This window comes from Orcinus orca, chromosome 1, assembly GCF_937001465.1.
Source record: "Orcinus orca chromosome 1, mOrcOrc1.1, whole genome shotgun sequence".
In the NCBI taxonomy this organism is placed as follows: Eukaryota; Metazoa; Chordata; class Mammalia; order Artiodactyla; family Delphinidae; genus Orcinus; species Orcinus orca.
Window position 1 is genome coordinate 144,126,741 of NC_064559.1, and position 25,888 is coordinate 144,152,628.

At 36.9% G+C, this 25,888-nt stretch overlaps 1 protein-coding gene across 1 annotated transcript; it reads right to left on the reverse strand.

Moving 5' to 3' along the window:
* Positions 1-329: 329 nt before the first annotated feature.
* Positions 330-25,127, reverse strand: LOC101287494 (interferon-induced protein 44). Its single transcript, XM_033405984.2, is given in 6 exon segments — positions 330-1,474; positions 1,477-1,504; positions 6,398-6,547; positions 6,706-6,901; positions 13,894-13,970; positions 24,936-25,127. Coding segments are annotated over 6 exon segments (801 nt in total). The 3' UTR covers positions 330-1,316.
* Between the last annotated feature and the right edge of the window lie 761 nt (positions 25,128-25,888).

Below are 25,888 nucleotides of genomic sequence, written 5' to 3' on the forward strand. Positions count from 1 at the left end.
CTCATTAATATTAATTGCCACATCCTTGAAGAAGTGTTCAGATATTCAAATAAAAATGGCTTTAGGTTAAAGGATACAATGTTAACTGGGGCCCAAAGAGAATAAAATCAAGCACGTTAGAAGTAACATAAGAAAGCAAAATTAAGATGACTTGGGTGAAGATCAGAAGATGCTGACAAGTCATATTAAAATAAGCTTTGCCAGAATCACATGCACATACCACACACACACATATGCACACACTCAAGTTAGACTCGGTTTTTACAAAGAGAAACTTTAATTTTTCACAGATACAGAACATAATTTTAAAATAAATTATAATTTTTTTTTACAATTAATGACTTTAAATGGTCCTGTTCCTCTTTGTAGGTATTATGATCTTGTATGTGTAACTTCATTCCAGACTTAAATAAAATACCCCCCTCAGGTTCAACTACTTCTCTTTTTCCTATGTTTTCTCATCTCGCACTGTTTACTCTTCTATGATGAGATTAAAAACTTTTTAATATGCAAAGCATTCACTTATTTTCTTTACTTACACCTGATCATTTCTTTCCTCTGATCTCTTAGTAAAGAGAAACAAAGTATTCTTGATGGATTATTTGGGGAAAATCAACCAATAGGAAGAAGAAACATTGGGCTACAGGAGGTCTAAGCCAACCCTGACTTTGGGAATGCATGCACAATGAGGAAGAGAAGGAATAGAAAAACCAATATGGCAGAGTCAGGACAGCAAAAGTAGTAGTGTGAGAGTTTCCCAGGAGTTTGTGAGTGAGAGAGAACTAGAGATGATATGATACTCTGATTTCCCACAAGCTAAAATAAGATTTGAGTTTAGACTGATACTTCTGTCTGATCTTTGATTGGAACAGTGCAGTGTGTACTATGCACAGGCTGATAAGAGAAAATACACATAACACTAAAATCTGAGGTCATAAACAGGAAAGGCACACACCTCTACCCAGAACTGACCACACTGCATTAAGAGGGACTTTGACAAGGGAGAGGCATTGAAAAGTCAAGTCAATAACGGTGGAAGTATAAGGTCTAAAGGAAGAACTGATAATCAAAGATCACATCTGATCAGAAACAATGCTGAGCCAATCCCATTCTGGGTCCCAAGCAGCAAAGCCCATTTTAACAGAAGAGGGCAAGGATACTGCTTGGGATGTTCAGACAGTGGGAATGACAGAGGTCAATCATTTCAAATATTTCATTTTAAAATAAGACAAGGGGGATGAGAAGTAGTATAGATCCTCTAGGATGTACCCAAACCGGAAGTAGCCATGTAGCTGACACCTTCAAGCTTCTACACCTCAAAAACCTCTACTTGTTTCCTCAAGAGGCAAATCCTCTAAGAAGTCATCTGCAGCCCACAGCATCTGTCTCAATGCAGAGAGGTTCAGAACGTCCATGACAGGCTCCAGCTCCCACTCTGACGTATAATTACTAACCACAAAGATGTCAGAAGAACAAATCCAAGTTCTCTGTGAACTGCCTCTAGCTGCAATACAGAATTTAAAACCCAGAAATCTTAAAACAGTGGAAAATACAATTTTATGTTGATATAAATTATGAAAGTAATATCAAAAAGTAGGAGCTTGGCAATACTTGTCCTGTTGGAGAATGTGGAGACAGAGATCTGGCCCCATAAAGGAATTTCTTCAAGAACTTCGCAAGTCAAGTTCTAATATCACTGCTAATTTTCATTTAGAACACACATAATAGATTCAATATGAGTTACAAACTAAAGATAACTAATAGATCCATACAAACTACTCTGAAATTGAAGAATTTTTAACACCCTTATATTAGAATCTATCATTTCCTTCAGCTTCCTTTTAAAGGTTATTCTCAGGATAAGTCTATTTTACTAGACTAGTTTAATGTTGATGTTTAATTCATGCTTAGACTAGTTTATTTGTGGAACCACACTGCCTGGGTTCAAAGTAGGGCTTTGTCACTTCCTAACATTGTCAGTAAACTGGCAAATGCTTTACTCTGTGTGTTTTTGTTTATTTATCTATCAAATGTGGTAATGACAGTATCCATCTCATAAGGTTGTTATAAGTATTGAATAAGAAAATCTATCACAGAGAGTGGCATGGACATATATACACTACCAAACGTAAAATAGATAGCCAGTGGGAAGCAGCTGCATAGCACAGGGAGATCACCTCGGTGCTTTGTGACCACTAAAGGGGTAGGATAGGGAGGGTGGGAAGGAGGGAAATGCAAGAGGGAAGAGATATGGGAACATATGTATATGTATAACTGATTCACTTTGTTATAAAGCAGAAACTAACACACCATTGTAAAGCAATTATACTCCAATAAAGATGTAAAAAAAAAAAGAAAATCTATCACATATTTAGTGCTCAACAAATATTAGCTATCATTATATCCTCCCAATTGTTTCCACCTCCAGGTTCTTTTTGACTCCAGTCTATTGTGCACATGGGCAGCAGATTAATTTTTGTGAAGCTTAACTTTGGTCACATCATTACTCTTTCAAAAAACATTGCTGTGATTCCACATAATGCACCTAATTAATAAAACCACTTCATGCAAATGTAACTTTCTCACTTTCTCTCTCCCTCCAAAGATCCAGCCCTCCGCTAAACTAAATGACTCCATGCTTCCCATACATGCTGCCTTTTCCTTCATTGATGTATTGATTTATGTTGCCCCTAGGGCCTCAATATTTTCACCTTTTTGTCCCTTCACTTACTGAAGTAGTCCTCCTCCTTGAAAGCCATTTCCCAGTACCACCCCAGTAATGAAATCTTCCCCCATCCACTTTAATACAATTTTTTCCTTGTCTAAATTTTCAAAGCATATTATTTTTAATCATTTCTATTTATCATACTTGAGAAAGAAAAACGGAGCTGGAGGAATCAGGCTCCCAGACTTCCGACTGTACTACAAAGCTACAGTAATCAAGACAGTATGGTACTGGCACAAAAACAGAAATATAGATCAAAGGACAGGATAGAAAGCCCAGAGATAAACCCACCCACATATGGTCACCTTATCTTTGATAAAGGAGGCAAGAATATACAATAGAGAAAAGACAGCCTCTTCAATAAGTAGTGCTGGGAAAACTGGACAGCTACATGTAAAAGAATGAAATTAGAATACTCCACAAGACCATACACAAAAATAAACTCAAAATGGATTATAGACCTAAATGTAAGTCCAGACACTATCAAACACTTAGAGAAAAACACAGGCAGAACACTCTATGACATAAATCACGCAAGATCCTTTTTGACCCACCTCCTAGAGAAATGGAAATAAAAACAAAAGTAAACAAATGGGACCTAATGAAACCTAAAAGCTTTTGCACAGCAAAGGAAACCATAAACAAGATGAAAAGACAACCCTTAGAATGGGAGAAAATATTTGCAAATGAAGCAACTGACAAAGGATCAATCTCCAAAAATTACAAGCAGCTCATGGAGCTCAATATCAAAAAAACAAACAACCCAATCCAAAAATGGGCAGAAGGCCTAAATAGACATTTCTCCGATGAAGATACACAGATTGCCAACTAACACATGAAAGAATGCTCAACATCATTAATCATTAGAGAAATGCAAATCAAAACTACAATGAGATATCATCTCACACCAGTCAGAATGGCTATCATCAAAAAATCTAGAAACAATAAATGCTGGAGAGGGTGTGGAGAAAAGTGAACCCTCATACACTGTTAGTGGCAATGTAAATTGATACAGCCACTATGGAGAACAGTATGGAGGTTCCTTAAAAAACTAAAAATAGAACTACCATATGACCCAGCAATCCCACTACTGGGCACATACCCTGAGAAAACCATAATTCAAAAAGAGTCATGTACTACAATGTTCATTGCAGCTCTATTTACAATAGCCAGGACATGGAAGCAACCTAAGTGTCCATTGACAGATGAATGGATAAAGAAGATGTGGCACATATATACAATGGAATATTACCCAGCCATAAAAAGAAACGAAACTGAGTTATTTGTAGTGAGGTGGATGGACATAGAGTCTCTCATACAGAGTGAAGTAAGTCAGAAAGAGAAAAACAAATACCGTATATTAACACATATATATGGAATCTAAAAAAAAAAAAAATGGTCATGAAGAACTTAGGGGCAAGATGGGAATAAAGATGCATACCTACTAGAGAATGGACTTAAGGACACGGGGAGAGGGAAGGGTAAGCTGGGACAAAGTGAGAGAGTGGTAGTGTATATATAGATATATATACACTACCAAATGTAAAATAGATAGCTAGTGGGAAGCAGACACATAGCACAGGGAGATCAGCTAGGTGGTTTGTGACCACCTAGAGGGGTGGGATAGGGTGTGTGGGAGGAAGGGAGACGCAAGAGGGAAGAGATATGGGGATATGTGTATAACTGATTCACTTTGTTATAAAGCAGAAACTAACTCACCATTGTAAAGCAATTATGCTCCAATTAAAATGTTTAAAAAAATGTAATTATGTATTCTGTTCTTGTCACCCTTTTAATAAACCTAGCATGTCCCTTCAACAAAATAAAAGAAATAAAAAAGGAAAAGAGGCTGGATAGATTTATTTGAATAATTTTTTGAACAAACTGTTATAAAAGGTGCATGATACTTAAAAGAGAACTAGAAATGGGTAATATTTGATACATTAAGAGCAGCTATTACTTTTAAATGTGATAAGCATATCATGTCTATGTTTAATAAAAGACACATATGACCTTATGTGTATATATATTTAATTTAAATATATATATATTTAAATGCATATTCATTTATGGATGAAATATTATAACTTCTCAGATCTTCTTCCAAATAATATAGGAGAGGAGAAAGTGGGTAGGCACAGATGAAACAAGATTGGCTATAAATAAAAAATTGTTGAAGCTATGTAAATGCAAATTCATTAAATTGTTTTGTCCACTTTTGCATAGGTTTAACATTCTCTAAATAAATATTTCTTTTAAAGAATATTTTAAAATAAACTTAACTACCTCTACAAGATAACTTTAAAGAATGAAAGAAGTTTGCATGAATATAAAAATAAAGCACGCTCTGTTTCTGGATAAAAACACTGGATATGTAAAGATGTATATCAACACTCAATATATAATTTTAATGTAATTTCAATCAAAGCACCAACAAGTCAAACACAAATACAAACAATCAAATAAAACACTAATAAGTTCATTTAGAAAAGGAAAAGTATATGTATAAAATAGTCCAAAACATGTGAGAAATGAATAATGAATATGACATCCAGTTGGTTATCAAGACATAACTGATTGCTATGGCAATTAAAACAATTAGACAATATGGTAATAAAAGCAATATTATAAAGGAATTGAAAAATACATTAATAGGACAAACTATAGATTGCAAAACTAAATACCCATATTTAGAAGGGAAAGATACAACTTTCAATAAAATATGTTAGCACATTCGCCTATTCATTTGGAACAAGGTGAATTAATAATCAACTTAAGATCTAAATGTTTATAAAAAGGAACCAGAAAGTTTTTTTAAAAGGCAGACTAAAGTAGCTTTTCTCTTTCATCTCTTCCTACCTCTTGCCTGGAATATCAACAGTGCTTAGCATGAACATCTTGAGAATATAAAGATGAAAACCACATGTCTTAGCTTGGGCTGCTATAACAAGTTACCGTATTGGTTTACTTAAACAACAAACTTTTATTTCTCATTGTTCTGGAAGCTAGGAAATCCAAGATCAAGGTGCTGGTAAATTTTGTGTGTGGTTAGACCCTGGTGTGTAGACAGCCACCTTCTTGCTGTGTCCTCATATGGCTGCAAGAGAGGTCATCTCTCTTGTGTTCTTTCTCACAAGGGCACTAATTGCATTCATGAGGGCTTCACCATCATGACCTAATCACCTCCCAAACTTGCTCTGTCTCCAAACATCATCACACTATGGATTAAGGCTTCAACATGTGAATGGAGGGTGGGGGGCAAACATTACATCCATAGCCTTATGCTGAGGATCTCAGAACAGAAAGTCAGAAGGACACATGAAATTAATAACCTTCCACACTTGCCCAAAGCGGCCTACCTTCAAACTTTCTGTTACATAAGAAAAATCACCCTTGTGAGGAAATTGATGTAGTTAGACTTCTGTTTCACATAGCCAAAAGCAATTGAATGTATAACAACATTCAGAGTTGTTATAACAACTATGAGAGAAGAACCCTATGGATGTTTTAATTCTTTATAAAATAAAATATCAAAAAGCAGAAAAATATCTTGAACAAGTATAGTTTAATAAAATAAATGCCAGTGCACTAGAGTCTAATATTGTCGATAGTGGGCAAAAATAAACATTTCAAGTATCAATTATACTTTCTCAATAATTAGCCAAATCTTACCTGGTATCTGTCAGGAATTCAGCCTTCTAAGATATAGGGTATGTCATCCATGCACAGCCCTTCTTCTTTCTCACTCAGCCCCATTGAGTCACACAGAATAAATGGCCGGGTGTTGCCATCCTTCCCATCCTTAATGAAATATGTTCTGTACTGCAGAGGAAAAAAAAAGTAACTTTAAAAGTTCATTTTCTAAAAAACTGTGAATTGAAATGAAGTCTACATGTAATGAAACTGATCAGCAAAAGACTTTTCAAATATAATTAACTTGAACAAAGAAGCAAAGGCTGAGTGACCTAGAACAGACTCACGTTTTCAGATACCCCAGTTGTCTTAGACCCCACCAAGGCCTGGTTTGTTACACGGCCTCGGAAAACAGACTTCACTGAGTTGAAAAAGCTAGACTTCCCGGCTCCAATTGGACCCAAAAGCAGAATTCGTATTTGGTGAACCAGGCCTCCATATGGTTCGGAAGTTCTTATAGCAGACAATAAGTTCTCCTTGAGCCTGTTTAGACAAGACAAGTTTAACAGTTGACTAAGGTTAGGTCACAAGACTCTACCATAAATTTTCCTAGAATTCAGTCTTTTTTCTCATATGTTATTATTTATTTTTGATTAGTATCTTGTATAAAAAGACACGAAAATATCTTATCTCAAATCCTATTGTAAAAGAAGTAAGAGTAACAGTTTTAACTAAAGACAATCAGACATAAAACCTTTCAGATTTAAGCATATATAAACCTTGGAATAAACAGCAATTATGTTAAACATGAAAATAAATTATCAATAATAAACTTCAAAAACCACAACATAATATGTGACTTTTGAGGTTTATAGAAGTAGAAAATTTCTAACATGTTCTTGAAGTTCATGATAGGTATTCCCCACCTGCCAACCACCCCTGCCCTGAAGTAGTTGAAAACAGCCATAGCTGTAAGAATTCTAAGCAAAAGTGTAGACATTCAGCCAAATTATTATTTCCTTTCAAGTATATAAAAACATTAGAAATGTCTTTCATCCACTCAGTGCTATTTTTGTTTTAACATTACTATTATGAAATATTTTATGATTATAAATATAACTTGTTCTTGGTGATCCACAAGTTACCTGCTATAATTTGCACTACGAATTTTATTGACAAAACCTATAGTAGAGAGGGGGGACCTTGAAGATGGCGGAAGAGTAAGACGCAGAGATCACCTTCCTCCCCACAGCTACACCAGAAATACATCTACACGTGGAACAACTCCTACAGAACACCTACTGAACGCTGGCAGAAGACCTCAGACCTCCCAAAAGGCAAGAAACTCCCCATGTACCTGGGTAGGGCAAAAGAAAAAAAGAAAAAACAGAGACAAAAGAATAGGGACGGCACCTGCACCAGTGGGAGGGAGCTGTGAAGGAGGAAAAGTTTCCACACGCTAGAAGCCCCTTCGCGGGCGGAGACTGCGGAAGGCGGAGCGGGGAGCTTCGGGGCCGCGGAGGAGAGCACAGCAACAGGGCTGCGGAGGGCAAAGCGCGGAGATTCCCGCACAGAGAATCGGTGCCGACCGGCACTCACCAGCCCGAGAGGCTTGTCTGCTCACCCGCCGGGGCGGGCAGGGCTGCGAGCTGAGGTTCGGGTTTCGGTTTCAGACGGAGCGCAGGGAGAGGACTGGGGTTGGCGGCTTGAACATAGCCTGAAGGGGTTAGTGCACCACGGCTAGCCGGGAGGGAGTCCGGGGGAAAGTCTGCACATGCCGAAGAGGCAAGAGACTTTTTCTTCCCTCTTTGTTTCCTGGTGCACGAGGAGAGGGGTTTAAGAGCGCTGCTTAAAGGAACTCCAGAGATGGGCGCGAGCCGCGGCTAAAAGCGCGGACCCCAGAGACGGGCGCGAGCCGCGGCTGAAAGCACGGACCCCAGAGACAGGCGGGAGACGCTGGGGCTGCTGCTGCCGCCACCAAGGGGCCTGTGTGCGAGCACAGGTCACTCTCCACACCCCTCTTCCGCGGAGCCTGTGCAGCCCGCAACTGCCGGGTTCCCGGGATCCAGGGACAACTTCCCCGGGAGAACGCACGGCGGGCCTTGGGCTGGTGCGGCGTCACGCCAGCCTCTGCCGCCGCAGGCCCGCCCCGCACGCAGTGCCCCTCCCTCCCTCCCCCCCCCCCCCCGGCCTGAGTGCGCCAGAGCCCCCGAATCAGTGGCTCCTTTAACCCCGTCCTGTCTGAGCAAAAAACAGACGCCCTCCAGCGACCTACACGCAGAGGCAGGGCCAAATCCAAAGCTGAGCCCCTGTGAGCTGTGAGAACAAAGACAAAGGGAAATCTCTCCCAGCAGCCTCAGAAGCAGCGGATTAAAGCTCCACATCAACTTGATATACCCTCATCTGTGGAATACCTGAATAGACAAGGAATGATCCCAAATTGAGGAGGTGGACTTTAGGAGCAAGATCTATGATTTTTTTCCCTTTTCCTCTTTTTGTGAATGTGTATGTGTATGCTCCTGTGTGAGATCTTGTCTGTATAGTCTTGCTTCCACCATTTGTCCTAGGGTTCTATCCGTCCATGGTTTTTTTTTAAAAATTTTTTAATAATTAATTTTAATAACTTTATTATACTTTACCTTCTTTCTTTCTTTCTTTCTTTCCTTCCTTCCTTCCTTCCCTCCTTTAGACAACGAATCACCCCAAATTGAGGAGGTGGTCTCTGACAGCAAGATTTATGATTTTTCCCCCTTTACCTCTTTTTGTGAGGGTGTATGTGTATGCTTCTGTGTAAGATTTTGTCTGTACAGCTTTGCTTCCAACATTTGTCCTAAGGTTCTATCCGTCCCTTTTTTTTTTTCTAAATAAGTATTTTTTAATTCAATAACCTTATTATACTTTATTTTTACTGTATCGTCTTTCTTTCTGTCTTTTTTCCTTCTTTCCCTCCTTCCTTCCTTCCTGCCTCCCTCCCTCCCTCCTTTCTTTCCTTCTTGCCTTCTTTCCTTCTTTGCTTCTTTCTTTCTTCCTTCCTTCCTTCCTTCCTTCCCTCCTTTCCTTCTTTCTTTCCTCATACTTCTACTAATTCCCTCTACTTTTTCTCCCTTTTATTCTGAGCCGTGTGGATGAAAGGCTCTTGGTGCTCCAGCCAGGAGTCAGGGCTCTGCCTCTGAGGTAGGAGAGCCAACTTCAGGACATTGGTCAACAAGAGACCTCCCAGCTCCACATAATATCAAACAGTGAAAATCTCCCAGAGACCTCCATCTTAACACCAGCACCCAGCTTCACTCAACGACCAGCAAGCCACAGTGCTGGACAACCTATGCCAAACAACTAGCAAAACAGGAACACAAAGCCACCCATTAGCAGAGAGGCTGCCTAAAATCATAATAAGGCCACAGACACCCCAAAACACACCACCAGACGTGAACCTGCCCACTAGAGAGAAAAGATCCAGCCTCATCCACCACAACACAGGCACTAGTCCCCTCCACCAGGAAGCCTACACAACCCACTGAACCAACCTTAGCCACTGGAGACAGACATCAAAAACAGCGGGAACTACGAACCTGCAGTCTGCAAAAAGGAGACCCCAAACACAGTAAGATAAGCAAAATGAGAAGACAGAAAAACACACAGCAGATAAAGGAGCAAGATAAAAATGCACCAGACCTAACAAATGAAGAGGAAATAGGCAGTCTACCTGAAAAAGAATTCAGAATAATGATAGTAAGGATGATCCAAAATTTTGGAAATAGAATGGACAAAATGCAAGAAACAGTTAACAAGGACCTAGAAGAAATAAAGATGAAACAAGCAACGATGAACAACACAATAAATGAAATTAAAAGTACTCTAGATGGGATCAATAGCAGAATAACTGAGGCAGAAGAACGGATAAGTGACCTGGAAGATAAAATAGTGGAAATAACTACTGCAGAGCAGAATAAAGAAAAAAGAATGAAAAGAACTGAGGACAGTCTCAGAGACCTCTGGGACAACATTAAACGCACCAACATTCGAATTATAAGGGTTCCAGAAGAAGAAGAGAAAAAGAAAGGGACTGAGAAAATATTTGAAGGGATTATAGTTGAAAACTTCCCTAATATGGGAAAGGAAATAGTCAAGTCCAGGAAGCACAGCGAGTCCCATACATGATAAAAACAAGGAGAAATATGCCAAGACACATATTAATCAAACTGTCAAAAATTAAATACAAAGAAAGCATATTAAAAGCAGCAAGGGAAAAAAACCAAATAACACACAAGGGAATCCCCATAAGGTTAACAGCTGATCTCTCAGCAGAAACCCTACAAGCCAGAAGGGAGTGGCAGGACATACTGAAAGTGATGAAGGAGAAAAACCTGCAACCAAGACTACTCTACCCAGCAAGGATCTCATTCAGATTTGATGGAGAAATTAAAACCTTTACAGACAAGCAAAAGCTGAGAGAGTTCAGCACCACCAAACCAGCTTTACAACAAATGCTAAAGAAACTTCTCTAGACAAGAAACACAAGAGAAGGAAAAGACCTATAATAACGAACCCAAAACAATTTAGAAAATAGGAATAGGAACATACATATCAATAATTACCTTAAATGTAAATGGACTAAATGCTCCCACCAAAAGACACAGATTGGCTGAATGGATACAAAAACAAGACCCTTATATATGCTGTCTACAAGAGACCCACTTCAGACCTAGGGACACATACAGACTGAAAGTAAGGGGATGGAAAAAGATATTCCATACAAATGGAAACCAAAAGAAAGCTGGAGTAGCAATTCTCATATCAGACAAAATAGACTTTAAAGTAAGGACTATTAAAAGAGACAAAGAAGGACACTACATAATGATCAAGGGATCGATCCAAGAAGAAGATATAACAATTGTAAATATTTATGCACCCAACATAGGAGCACCTCAATACATAAGGCAAATACTAACAGCCATAAAAGGGGAAATCGACAGTAACACATTCATAGTAGGGGACTTTAACACCCCACTTTCACCAATGGACAGATCATCCAAAATGAAAATAAATAAGGAAACACAAGCTTTAAATGATACATTAAACAAGATGAACTTAATTGATATTTATAGGACACTCCATCCAAAAACAACAGAATACACATTTTTCTCAAGTGCTCATGGAACATTCTCCAGGATAGATCATATCTTGGGTCACAAATGAAGCCTTGGTAAATTTAAGAAAATTGAAATTGTATCAAGTATCTTTTCTGACCACAACGCCATGAGACTAGATATCAATTACAGGAAAAGATCTGTAAAAAATACAAACACATGGAGGCTAAACAATACACTACTTAATAACGAAGTGATCACTGAAGAAATCAAAGAGGAAATAAAAACATACCTAGAAACAAATGACAATGGAGACACAACTACCCAAAACCTATGGGATGCAGCAAAAGCAGTTCTAAGGGGGAAGTTTATAGCAATACAAGCCCACCTTAAGAAGCAGGAAACATCTCGAATAAACAACCTAACCTTGCACTTCAAGCAATTAGAGAAAGAAGAACAAAAAAAACCCCAAAGCTAGCAGAAGGAAAGAAATCATAAAGATCAGATCAGAAATAAATGAAAAAGAAATGAAGGAAACAATAGCAAAGATCAATAAAACTAAAAGCTGGTTCTTTGAGAAGATAAACAAAATAGATAAACCATTAGCCAGACTTATCAAGAAGAAAAGGGAGAAGACTCAAATCAATAGAATTAGAAATGAAAAAGGAGAAGTAACAACTGACACTGCAGAAATAAAAAAGATCATGAGAGATTACTACAAGCAACTCTATGCCAATAAAATGGACAATCTGGAAGAAATGGACAAATTCTTAGAAATGCACAACCTGCCAAGACTGAATCAGGAAGAAATAGAAAATATGAACAGACCAATCACAAGCACTGAAATTGAAACTGTGATTAAAAATCTTCCAACAAAGAAAAGCCCAGGACCAGATGGCTTCACAGGCGAATTCTATCAAACATTTAGAGAAGAGCTAACACCTATCCTTCTCAAACTCTTCCAAAATATAGCAGACGGAGGAACACTCCCAAATTCCTTCTACGAGGCCACCATCACCTTGATACCAAAACCAGACAAGGATGTCACAAAGAAAGAAAACTATAGGCCAATATCACTGATGAACATAGATGCAAAAATCCTCAACAAAATACTGGCAAACAGAATCCAACAGCACATTAAAAGGATCATACACCATGATCAAGTGGGGTTTATTCCAGGAATGCAAGGATTCTTCAATATATGCAAATCTATCAATGTGATAAACCATATTAACAAATTGAAGGAGAAAAACCATATGATCATCTCAATAGATGCAGAGAAAGCTTTTGACAAAATTCAACACCCATTTATGATTAAAAAACCCTGCAGAAAGTAGGCATAGAGGGAACTTTCCTCAACATAATAAAGGCCATATATGACAAGCCCACAGCAAACATCATCCTCAATGGTGAAAAACTGAAAGCATTTCCACTAAGACCAGGAACAAGACAAGGTTGCCCACTCTCACCACTCTTATTCAACATAGTTTTGGAATTTTTAGCCACAGCAATCAGAGAAGAAAAGGAAATAAAATGAATCCAAATTGGAAAAGAATAAGTAAAGCTGTCACTCTTTGCAGATGACATGATACTATACATAGAGCATCCTAAAGATGCTACCAGAAAACTACTAGAGCTAATCAATGAATTTGGTAAAGTAGCAGGATACAAAATTAATGCACAGAAATCTCTGGCATTCCTATACACTAATGATGAAAAATCTCAAAGTGAAATCAAGAAAACACTCCCATTTACCATTGCAAGAAAAAGAATAAAATATCTAGGAATAAACCTACCTAAGGAGACAAAAGACCTGTATGCAGAAAATTATAAGACACTGATGAAAGAAATTAAAGATGATGCAAATAGATGGAGAGATATACCATGTTCTTGGACTGGAAGAATCAACATTGTGAAAATGACTCTACTACCCAAAGCAATCTATAGATTCAATGCAATCCCTATCAAACTACCACTGGCATTTTTCACAGAACTAGAACAAAAAATTTCACAATTTGTATGGAAACACAAAAGACCCCGAATAGCCAAATCAATCTTGAGAACGATGCCGCGGAGCGGCTGGGCCCGTGAGCCATGGCCGCTGAGCCTGCACGTCCGGAGCCCGTGCTCTGCAACGGGAGAGGCCACAACGGTGAGAGGCCCGCGTACCGCACAAAAAAAAAAAAAAAAAAAAAAAAAGTTCCACATTCTAATTAAATAAAGCAAATCATTCGAAAAATCAGGTAGAACTGTATAAGATTACAGTAGAGTTCATTTATTCTCTATAGTTCCCTGTTTTTGAAATATTAATTAAAAAACAAAACCAGTGAAAGAGAAAAGCATGATCATTAGCAGTGATTTCACTCTGAAACTTTTTTCAAAGAAAGAAAAACGGGCAACTTTCTTCGCACACAGCTAGGAAACATTGGATGGCAGCAAGTCACTTACCTGTTTTTCAGAGTTGGACGAGGCTTCAACTGCTCTCTCTGATTTATGGAACCGCCACAGTTGGGACACTGAAGGTTCTGCTGAGATCAGTGGCTTCCTGTTCATAAGAAAGGAAAGTGAAACTCACAGCAGCAAAAAATCAGGAGACAGCAAGCCACCTGCTGTTAAGTTTCTTTTTCTCTAGTAAAAAAGAGACAGAAAACAAGAAAAAAATAAAAAGATTCCTGTTGAGCACAGGAAAAAGATCTTTGGTCCCCTCTGCAGCCCACATCTAGACATGCATGAAATGGCAATTATTAATTAAAAATTGCGATAAAATTAATAGTTAATAATTTCTTGTGCATATAACTATGTATTTGGCACTGTGCACCTACCTGCATTTTCCTAGTTTCTGCTCAAAACAATCTCATACAGTAAACACTATTAGCATCCCTATTTCTCAGAGTATGAAAATAAAACTTAAGGACATTAAGAGACTTTGCCCAAAGTAATGGAGCTGATAGAGTGGTGCAGCCATCTGGTATTCAAAACCCAGACTCTCTGCACTGGAACAAACAGGTTATGATTTGGCTTTTCCTGAATGCATACGTAAGGCAGTGTGCAGCCTCTTTTCCTGTTTATATATTCATTCATTCAATACAGACTTAGATCCTGGGAAGGAAAATGCTGAGTAAGATAAAACCACTGCCCTCAGGGACCATGCTGTGTATTCAGGGAGACAGTCGGGTACACAGACAATTATGTTAGTGTGCCGAGGGCTACAAGTGGAGTAAGAACGAGATTTTCTGGGGACCAGGATGATGGTGGCCTCACCCAGTCTTAGTGCACTAGGAAAAAGCTTGCTAAAAGATCAAAGTTTAGACTGAGACATGAATTACAAGGAAGAAGTGAAGCAAGAGAGCACAGTGTTATGAGACCTCCAATTATTTTAGTCTGACTGGAATGGAGTGACAGCATCAGATTGGCAGGCAATGAGGCTAGGGAGGTGATCAGGGTTTTAAAAGACGCAGACATAGAGAATGGACTTGAGGACACGGGGAGGGGGCAGGGTAAGCTGGGACGAAGTGAGAGAGCGGCATGTAGTTACATACACTACCAAATGTAAAATAGATAGCTAATGGGAAGCAGCCACATAGCACAGGGAGATCAGCTCAGTGCCTTGTGTCCACCTAGAGGGGTGGGATAGGGAGGGTGGGAGGGAGACACAGGAGGGAGGAGATACAGGGATATATATATATATATGTATAGCTGATTCACTTTGTTATACAGCAGAAACTAACAAACCATTGTAAAGCAATTATACTCCAATAAAGATGTTTAAAAAAATAAATAAACTGTACAAAATAAAAAATATATATACACACCTGGGGGGAAAAAAAGTCTTATTTAAATTGAATTTTTATCAGGAAGACAACATTCGCACTCTAAAAGCAGGGGGTGGCATGGTCAAAATTGAATGTCTTAGAAAGAAAAGTGTATTTGTTGTTTCTTGCTTTGTGACAAATACCATAAACCTAGAGGCTTTGAAACAACTCACATTTATTATGGCACAGTTTTTCCATGGATCAGGAGACCAGCATGGCTCAACTGGATTCTCTCCTCAGGGTCTCTCACTCAAGGTGTTGGCCAGGAGTGGTCTCATCTTTCTCTGGGAAAGCTCTTTCCGGTTACGGCAGAATTCAGTTCCGAGAAAGTGTAAGACTGAGGTCCCCTGTTCTTTACTCACTGCCAGCCTGAGGCCACTCTCAGCTCCAAGAGGATGCTCCCAGTTCCTTGCCAATGGTCTCACTCATCTGAGTCTTACAAGACATGGTGGCAACAGAATCCTCCAAGGCCAGCAGCAGAACCTCCCTCGTGTCAAATCTCCTTCAGAGAGAGCCCCTTTCTTTTAAGGGTTTACCTGATTGCATCAAGCCCACCCACTGAAGATAATCTCTCTTTTAAAGCCAATAAATTAATCATGGAAGTGGTATCCCATCATTTTCAGATCTCTCTCGCACTTAAGGGTAGAGAGTTACACAAGGGTGTAGGTCATGGGGGGGCCATCATAGATTTCTGACTATCACAAAGGGCAAGACTGAGATCAAAGAGACCACTTTTTAGCCTTTTGCATTTATTTATTTATTCAATCATTCGTCCATTCATCTATCAGTCCTTTTCTTTCTTTTTTTTTTGAAGTGTAACTGATTTACAGTACTGTGTTAGTTTCAGGTATACAGTATAGTGATTCAGTATTTTTGCGGATTATGTTCCATTATAGATTATTATAAGATAAGGGGTATGATTCCCTGAGCTATACAGTAAATCCTTGTTGTGTATCTATTTTATGTATAGTAGTTTGTATCTGTTATTCCCATAACCCTACTTTGTCCACCCTCTCTTCCCTCTCCCCTTTGGTAACCCCAAGTTTATTTTCTATGTCTGTGAGTCTTTTTCAGTTTTGCATATAGTTTTATTTTTTATATTCCACATATAAGTGATATCATGTAATATTTGTCTTTCTCTGTCTGACTTACTTCATTAAGTATATTAGTCTCTAGGTCCATCCATATTGCTGCCCATTTACTCTTCTTATTCCTGTGTTGTATACCTGAAACTATCATAACACTGTAAGCCAATTATACTTCAATTTAAAAAAATTTTAGTCAAACAGGAAAAAAAAAGAGATTCCCAGATCTGCCTAGAGTAAGACTCTAAATCCTAGACTCAGGTCTTAAAGACTGAAATGGCCCAAGTGTTTTGTCACTTGAGTTATTCCTGTATCTGAATAGGGGGGCCACCTCCAAAAGCAGTGAGCATCCCCCACACTGTGTGTAGTTAGGAAGACCAGAGAGCCACGGCTGCCTCACCTGGGGGACAGAAAGGTATGGCCCTGCCTTCCTTCTCCTTCTTCGCGCTTCCTGTTGTTCTGCAGCCTCTTCCAGATACAGACTCAGAGTCTCTAGCTTCCCAGTACTGTCTTGCTTTGAACATTTTGTTTTCTTTCCACTTATTTTGCGTCCTCATCCCATAATGCCTTCCTTTTCTATTTTCTTCCTCCTTAGCATTTTTCCTTCCTTGGCATTCTTCCTTTTCCTCTGTGGTTAGTCTCCACTTCTGCTTGTTATTCCTCAGCTGCTTAATATACATTTGAAGAATGAATTAAATTAAACAGATGAATGACAATTTAGAAACCCCCGAGGTTAAAGAAGAGCCTGGTCATGACCATTGTGATCCATTTTCTACAGAGAAAGTAGAGCATATTTAAAGAAAAATGTCTCTTTGAGAAAATAAAAATAATGAAAATAAATATTTTCCTATGATTAAATAATTTCCTTTCCTTATGATTAAACATACAACTATTCATTTATTGATTTCTTATTATTCTGCATTGTAGATGAACAGTGAACTGATTTTAATATGATACTCAGACTTAGGCTCAGGAAGAACAGCCTACAATGCTTATATAATTTCACATTTGGGGCTACAATAAACTGTGGTATGAAAAATGTCAAATTTACCAATTTTACTACATTTAACATTTTTATTATTAAATGAAAAAGAATGTTGCATAATAAAATTTTCACAGTAATCATGAGCATAAAATAGAAATATATTTAAAAGAGATACAAATTTCACTCTTCCAACTCAAGTATGTTAAATCATCATTTTCTTTAAATCGATTTATTCATTTCTGAATCCCTCTCCCAGAGTGTTGGGAATTTATGCTCTGGCATTTGAGGAACTCTTCACTTTCAGAATTGGACCGAGGACAATGAATCCAGCAGCAGGACAGTACATGTCCTGAAGCAGTTAGGGCATGTGTCCTAAGCAAACTATCCCAGTGACAGGAGCTTGATTGGCCCCTTCTCCCTTGACTCCTGGACAAGACTACTTCCAGTTTCCCTGTTGATATCCATGTAACACATTCCTGTTCTTTAAGTCAATGAGCATTGACTATTGTTGCTTATAACAATAGAACACTAACAAACCTGCATTTACTTCTCTATTAACACTCACATCCTGGATGATTTGATTTGGTCCCATACTCTATTTTTCTTTTCTTTTTCTTTTTGTATATGGTACAATTAGTGTTTTTATTGAAATACAGTTAATTTACAATGTTGTGTCAGTTTCAAGTGCACAGCAAAGTGATTCAGTGATATATATATATATATATATATATATATAAAATATATTCTTTTTCAGATTTTTTTCCATTAAAGATTATTACAAGATATTGAGTATAGTTCCCTATGCTATACAGTCAGTGCTTATTATTTATCTATTTTATATATAGTAGTGTGTATCTGTTAATCCCAAACTTCTAATTTATCCCTCCCCTGCCCCCTTTCCCCTTTGGTAACCATAAGATTGTTTTCTACGTCTGTGAGTCTGTTTCTGTTTTGTAAATAAGCTAATTTGTATCGGTTTTTTTAGATTCCACAAATAAGTGATATCATGATATTTGTCTTTCTCTGCCTGACATACTTCACTTAGTATGATAATCTCTAGGTCCATCCATGTTGCTGAAAAAAGCATTACTTCATTTTTTAAGGCAGAATAATATCCCATTGTGTATATATATATATCACCTCTTCATTATCCATTCATCTGTCTATGGACACTTAGGTTGCTTCCATGTCTTGGCTATTGTAAATAGTGCTGCTGTGAACATTGGGGCATATGTATCTTTTCAAATTAGAGTGTTCCTCTTTTCCAGATATAAGCCCAGGAATGGGATTGCTGGACCATGTGGTAACTCTATTTTTAGTTTTTTTAAGGAATTCCCACACTGTTTTCCTTAGTGTTTGCATCAATTTACATTCCCACCAACAGTGTAGGAGGTTTCTCTTTTCTCCACACCCTCTCCAGCATTCATTATTTGTAGACTTTTTGATGATGGCCATTCTGACCAGTGTGAAGTGATACCTCATTGTAGTTTTAATCTGTATTTCTCTAATAATTAGCAATGTTGAGCATCTTTGCATGTGCCTCTTGGAGATCTCTATGTCTTCTTTGGAGAAATGTGTATTTAAGTCTTCTGCTCATTTTTTGATTTGATGAAACCTTAAGACTCCACACAAAAACTATTAGAACTGATAAACAAGTTCAGCAAGGTAGCAGGATACAAGATTAACATACAGAAATCTGTTGCAGTTCTTTACACTAACAATGCAATATCAGAAAGAGAAAGTTTTTTAAAATCCCTTTTAAAATTGCATCAAAAAAATAAAATACTTAGGAATAAATCTGACCAAAAAGGTGAATGACTTATATGCTGCAAAGTATAAAACATTGGTAAAGGAAACTGAAGGTGATTCAGAGAAATGGAAAGATATCCCATGTTCTTGGACTGAAAGAATTAATATTGTTAAAATGGACATACTACCCAAAGCAATCTACAGCTTTAATTCAATCCCTATCAATTTACTCATGACATTTTTCATAGAACTAGAACAAATAATCAAAAAATTCATATGGAACCATAAAACATCCAGAATTGCCAAAACAACAAAGCTAGAGGTATAACCATCTCAGACTTCAGACAATACTACAAAGCTACAGTAATCAAAACAGCATGGTACTGGCACAGAAAACAGACATATGGATTAATGGAACAGAATAGAGAGCCCAGAAATAAACCCACACACCTACAGTCAATGAATCTTCAACAAAGGAGGCAAGAATATACAATGGTCAAAAGACAGTCTCTTCAGCAAGTAGTGTTGGTAAAGCTGGACAGCCGCATGTAAATCTATGAAGTTAGAACACTCCCTCACACCATACACAAAAATAAACTCCAAATGGCTTAAAGACTTAAATATAAGACATGACATCATAAAATTCCTAGAAGAGAACATAGGCAAAACATTCTCTGACATAAATCGTAACAATGTTTTCTTAGGTCAGTCTCCCAAGGCAAAAGAAATAAAAGCAAGGATAAACAAATAGGACCTAATCAAACTTATAAGTTTTTGCACAGCAAAGAAAACCATAAACAATTTGAAAAGACAAACCTACAGACTGGGAGAAAATATTCACAAATGAGCAAATGACAAGGGCTTAAATTCCAAAATATACAAACAGCACATACAACTCAACACCAAAAAAACAAACAGTCCCTTACTTTAAATACCACCTATGTTGATATGCCAAGGACTCTTAAATGCATGTCTTCAGTCCTGACCTCTTTCCAGAACATCAGGCTGACCACTTGATTATCTCTACTGGATGTCTAAAAAGCATTTAAGTTTTTAACAGGCCTACACCAAAACCTGCCTTCAAACATGACCTCACTTCTCCCCAGTAGTTCCTGTTTTAGTTAAGGATACCAATACCCATCTAGCTTTATTCAGACAAAGCCTAGGAATTCTTCTTAATTTCTCTTTTTATTTTTCACTCCATATCCAAATTATGAGCAAAGCTGTCACTACAAAATACTTTTTTCTCTAATATCCCTAGTGTAGACTATTATCTTATTTAACTTAGATAGTGATACAAGCTCTGTTTTGGTGTTTCAGTTACCTGTTGTTGCATAACGAAGTACCTCTAACGTTTACTGAGTTAAAACAATGACAATTATTTATCACGATTCTATGCATTCACCATTAAGTGCTTCTGCTTCACTTGATTTTGGCTGGGGTGTAGAACAGCCAGAAGTCCAAAATGACCTCACTCCCAAGGCTGGAAGTTGGAAGTTGTTTCTGGCTGCTGGTTAGTAGCTTTCCTGGGGCTGTTGGCTAGAAGTCTTGATTTTCTCTGACATGGTTGCTTGGCTTTCTCACAGTATAATGAGCCATAAGTTGATTCTTTGCAAAGACAAAACTGATAAACTCCTAGCAAGACAGATCAAGAGAATGAGAGAGAGAGAGAATGAGAAGTAGAGAACACAAATGATCAACATTAGATATGAAAGAGTAGGCATCACTATCACTACTTACCTAATCCTAAAGACATTAAAAATATAATAAAGATATTATTAGCAGCTTACGTCAACGTATTTGACAATATATATAAAATGGAAATTTTTCTAGAAAAACCCAACTTAAAACTGAGAGAAGAAAAAATAGAAAATTTAAAATTTCCACTCTCTAATAAAGAAATTAAATCTTTTATTTAAAATCTTTCCACAAAGAATCATGAACAGACAAAAAGTTATAAAAATATCCATCAAACACATGAAAAGATGTTCAAAAACACTCATAATTAGAGAAATGAAAATGTAGAAAGCACTGCTATACCGTTTCTCACTTGTATTTAAATTTTTTAAATTTAAATTATGGCACATTCTGTTGGTGAAACTAGAGGGAAACAAGCACTCATATATTACTGGTGGGAATGCAAGCTGGTACAGCCTTTCAGGAGGGGAATTGAACAATAGGTAAGAAAAGTACATATGTCCTTACCTTTCGGCCAACAATCCCACCTCTAGGAAACTACCATGAAGATATGCTTCCAACAATGCAAAAATACATATACACAGGGTTATTCATTACAGCATTCTTTGTAATTGCAAAATGTTAGAAACAACATAAATGCCTATATATAGGAGATCAGGTGAAGAAATGGTACAATACACAATGGAGAATTATGCTGTATAAAAAAATCTCTATGAACTGATATGAAGTAATTTCCAGAATTTACTATTAAGTGAAAAAAGTAAGTGCAAATAAGAGTATCTATAGTCATCTACCTTTCATGTAAGAAAGAATGTAAGAAAATATACATGTATCCACTCATTTGTGCAAAAGAAATACAGTCAGCCTTCCATATTCATGGGTTCCACATCCACAGATTCAACCAAATGTAGATTGAAAATATGCAGAAACAAATTCCAGAAAGTTCCAAAAAACAAAACTTGAACTTGCCACACACCAGCAACATAGTGTTTACATTGTATTTACTACCATTTACATAGCATTTATATTGTATTAGTTATTATAAGTAATCTAGATATGATTTAAAGTATTCCAGAGAATGTGCGTAGGCTATATACAAATACTACTCCATTTTATATATAGGACATGAGCATCTGTGGATTTGGGTATCTACTGGGGGTCCAGAAACCAATCCTCCCAGGGATACCAAGGGATGACTGTACAGGAATGCTAAACCAGAAACTAAAGAGATTGATTACTGATGGGGTGGGGAAGGTGTAGAGTAAAAGGGGGACTGAAAAAGGAGTAGTAGGTATGAGGAAGGAACGTCACTTCTCTAAGTATGTCCTTTGGTTTGCCTCTTACTCGTAGAACTATAGTAATGTTTCACATACCAAAACAAATAAATAAACAATTTAAATCAATCAAGATGTGGGAGGAACCCACAATACAATATGAACTGTAGCAAAGGAACTTAACCTAACCATGTGCCCAGAAATGATGGAACCACATTGAAGGAGAGGGAGGGAGAAGAAAAGAACTAACCTAGGTAACTGAGAAAAACAGTACTTTGACTAAATACTCTAATGTTAAAGACAAAAAGAACTGTAAAACACCTTATTCCAGTTACTAAATGTGTTAGCAATAGGGGTTTGAGTTAGCAGTTTTGAAATAAATTAATGTTTGTTCCAACTAGAATTGAAGGAAAATTAAATATATTGTAAATAATAATAACTATGCTTCTTTTTGCCAAAGAAATTACAAATAAGAAAAGGAAGAAGGCTAGCAGGAATCCTGTAGTGCTGTATTAGAATTGCAGGAATTGGTATAAGCACACATACAGATAGATAGATACAGAAATATAGATGCATGTATATGTGTGGATTAGTATGCAACATATATTCCTAGATCCGTCAACTAAGAAATGACTATCTTGCGGTGCCAGAACGTGAGACGGTGCTCCAAAAAAATGTCAAAAAGACACAGGATGGCTGAAGGGGAAATAATTTGAGAAGCAAAATAAATAATAATCATATTAGTTTATAACACATAGAATAAAATAAATAGCCATGAACTCATCCTGATATAAATAATTTAATATGTAAATAAATGAATGACAAAGTACAGCTCTGAATTCCAATTAATAAGTGTAGGAAAAATGAGGGAAATAGAAAATCAATATTAGGTAAATTCCATAAGATGCATCAATGTATGCTAAAATTAATGAGTTGTAAGTTTGAGGAGAAATAGGACATTTACAGAGTCTCAAAGTATCTCCCCCAAGATATTTATTAATTTTGAAGGAAAAAATAGTAACTTAAATAGACAAATTCTGCAGACACCACCTTAACTAGGTAATTGAGGTTAACATTAACAGGATAAATATATTGCTATTATGTACTCCTAGTTATCATGTACTGAGAAGAACATATAACGTTTATGGTATTCTTGGTAAAATGCATAACTTTCATCTACTCATAAGAAAATATCAGACAAAGTCGTATCGAAGGCCATTTTACAAAAAAAAGCTGAACAGAAATCTTCAAAAGTGTCAAGGTCATAAAAGACAAGAATTAAGAATTAAGAACTGTCACAGACTGAAGGAGACTAAGAAGACAACTAAATACAATGTGTGATCTTAGATGGATCCTGGGACAAAGGCATTAGTAGAAAAACTGACAAAATTTGAATGATGTCTGTAATTTAGTTAATAGTATAATACCAATGTTAATTTCCTAGTTTTGATAATTGTATTATGATTATGGGAAATGTTAATATTAAGGGAAACTGAGTTGAGAGTATGTAGGAACTTTATAGGAACTCTCTGTACTATGTCTGCAACTTTTCTGTAAGTCTAAACTACTGCAAAATAAAAATTAAAAGAAAAATCTCACAAAGAAAACCCCAAACCCAGGTAGTTCTGTTAGTGAAATCTTTTAAATATAGGAAGAATGAATAATACAAACATTATACAAAACTTTCAAGAACACTTCCCAAATCTTGAGATCAGTTAACGTAGATACAAAACTTGAGATCAGAGTAACCTATGTACAAAACTTGACAGGGACATTATAAGACAAGAAAGGAAAACTATAAACCACTATCAACATATATACAAAAATCTTAAACAGTATTTAGGAAATTGAATCTATCAGTGAATAAAAAAGATAGTACATCCCAACGACTTCGGTTCGTTGCAGTAACGCAGAGTGTTTTTACATTAGAAAAGCAACTAATTTGATGTATTAATAAACAAAAAGTTTTGAAACAATATAAGATCTACACAAAGAGAAAATACTTAATAAAATTTGACACCCACTCATGATTTTAAAATAATAATAAAATCCTTAACAAACTAGGAATAGAAGGATCCTTCCTAATCTAATAAAGAGTATCTAATGATAAATAACTATAGCATGCATCACCGTTAATGGTGTAATACTGAATTTTTTTTCCAAGAGAAAGAGTATCTGCTATTACCAGTTCTATTTAACCTCGTATTGAAGGTGTTAAATGTAAACATGCAATAAGTCAAGATACAGAAATAAAAGGCATAAGAATTAGAAGGAAAAAGTAAATTCAGTGATTTGCATAAATGTTAAATATGTATGTGGAAAAATACAGAAGACTATGCAGGCACACTGTTAGCAATAATATGTGAATTTAGCAAGTTCAGTGAATAAAAGGCAAATTGTGAAAAATCAGTTAGATTCCTATATAACAATAACAAAATTAATACTAAATATAAAAGATACCATTTACAATAACATCAATGCATGTTAAAAAAAGTAATAAATCTATCAAATGTTGTACAAGAATAGAACTAACTAAATGGAAAAACGTACCATGTTCAGAGTGGAAGACTTTATTTTAAAGATATTATGTCAACCTGGATAAAATCAGGAGAAAGAAACCACACTGTAATTTAATCTGGGAAAGTTTAATACAAAGAACTAGTTATAGTAACAGAGGATTGTAACAATGACAGATTGTCTAGAAGTAAAAACTAAAAACTTCATAAATAGCAGATATAAGGAACAGTCATACCCTTAGGACGAGTTAGAACACACAGCCAGACGTCCCAGTAGGGCAAAGAACCCCAGATCTTAAGTATGGCAGTGGCTTTCTAAATGGCAAAGAAATGCCTGTTGCGTGCATTGGTGGAAATTGCTGGAAATTTACTCTCTGGGGTGCTGGGGAAAGTTGCTCAGACAGCGGTGTCTCACTGGAGTCATGCTGGCACAAAACTACCTGAGGTGGGGTATTGGGGAACGCCGCAGGCTGCTGGGTGCTTCTGGCTGCCATGTACTGCAGGAGCCTGGTACTGGAATAGCCAGCTGCGCATGCTGCAGGAGCTGGACCTGGAGAAGCCATGCATTTGCAGAACCGGGAAGCAAAACCCTTCTCTTGCAATGTCTCTCCAGTGCCCTCTACTAACAATGCTCAACTTCATACCAACTGACAAAGGGAAAACATTTAAAAGGACAATTTTCATCAGAGACTGGGCAATAAAGAGTGAATTTGGAGCCAGGAGGCAATAAATTGATAACTGGAACAGAAGAAGAACACCACCCAAACTGGAGGACTCACTATTATAAAACTATTATAAAACCATCATTAAGATAGTGTGTGATTGATGAAAGATAGAGAAATTGACCAGTTGAACAGAATAGAGTCTATAGAGACAGATTCACACATACACAGTCACCTGATTAATGATAAACACACACTGCAGTACAGTGAAGAAAGGATAGTTCATTCAATAAATGGTTCTGAGTCAATTAGAAGACCAAACAGAAAAAAATTAATTTTGACCCTACTCAAAAATTATTTCTAAATGGATTACAAATCTGAATGTAAAAGGTAAAACAATCACATTTTTAGTAGAAAACTATATGGAACGTTTCCAGACTTTGGAGTAGGCAAAGCATTCTTAAATAGGGTGCAAAAAGCAGTAACTATAAAATCTGATAAAGTGAAAAATATTAAAATTAAGGATTTCTTATCAAAAGACACACCTGTAGGAATGAAAATACATCTCACAAATTTGGAGAGGAGATTCCCAATTCGTATATGCAACAGAGAATTCATATCCAGAATATTTCAAGAACAGGTACAAATCAGGAGAGACAAAC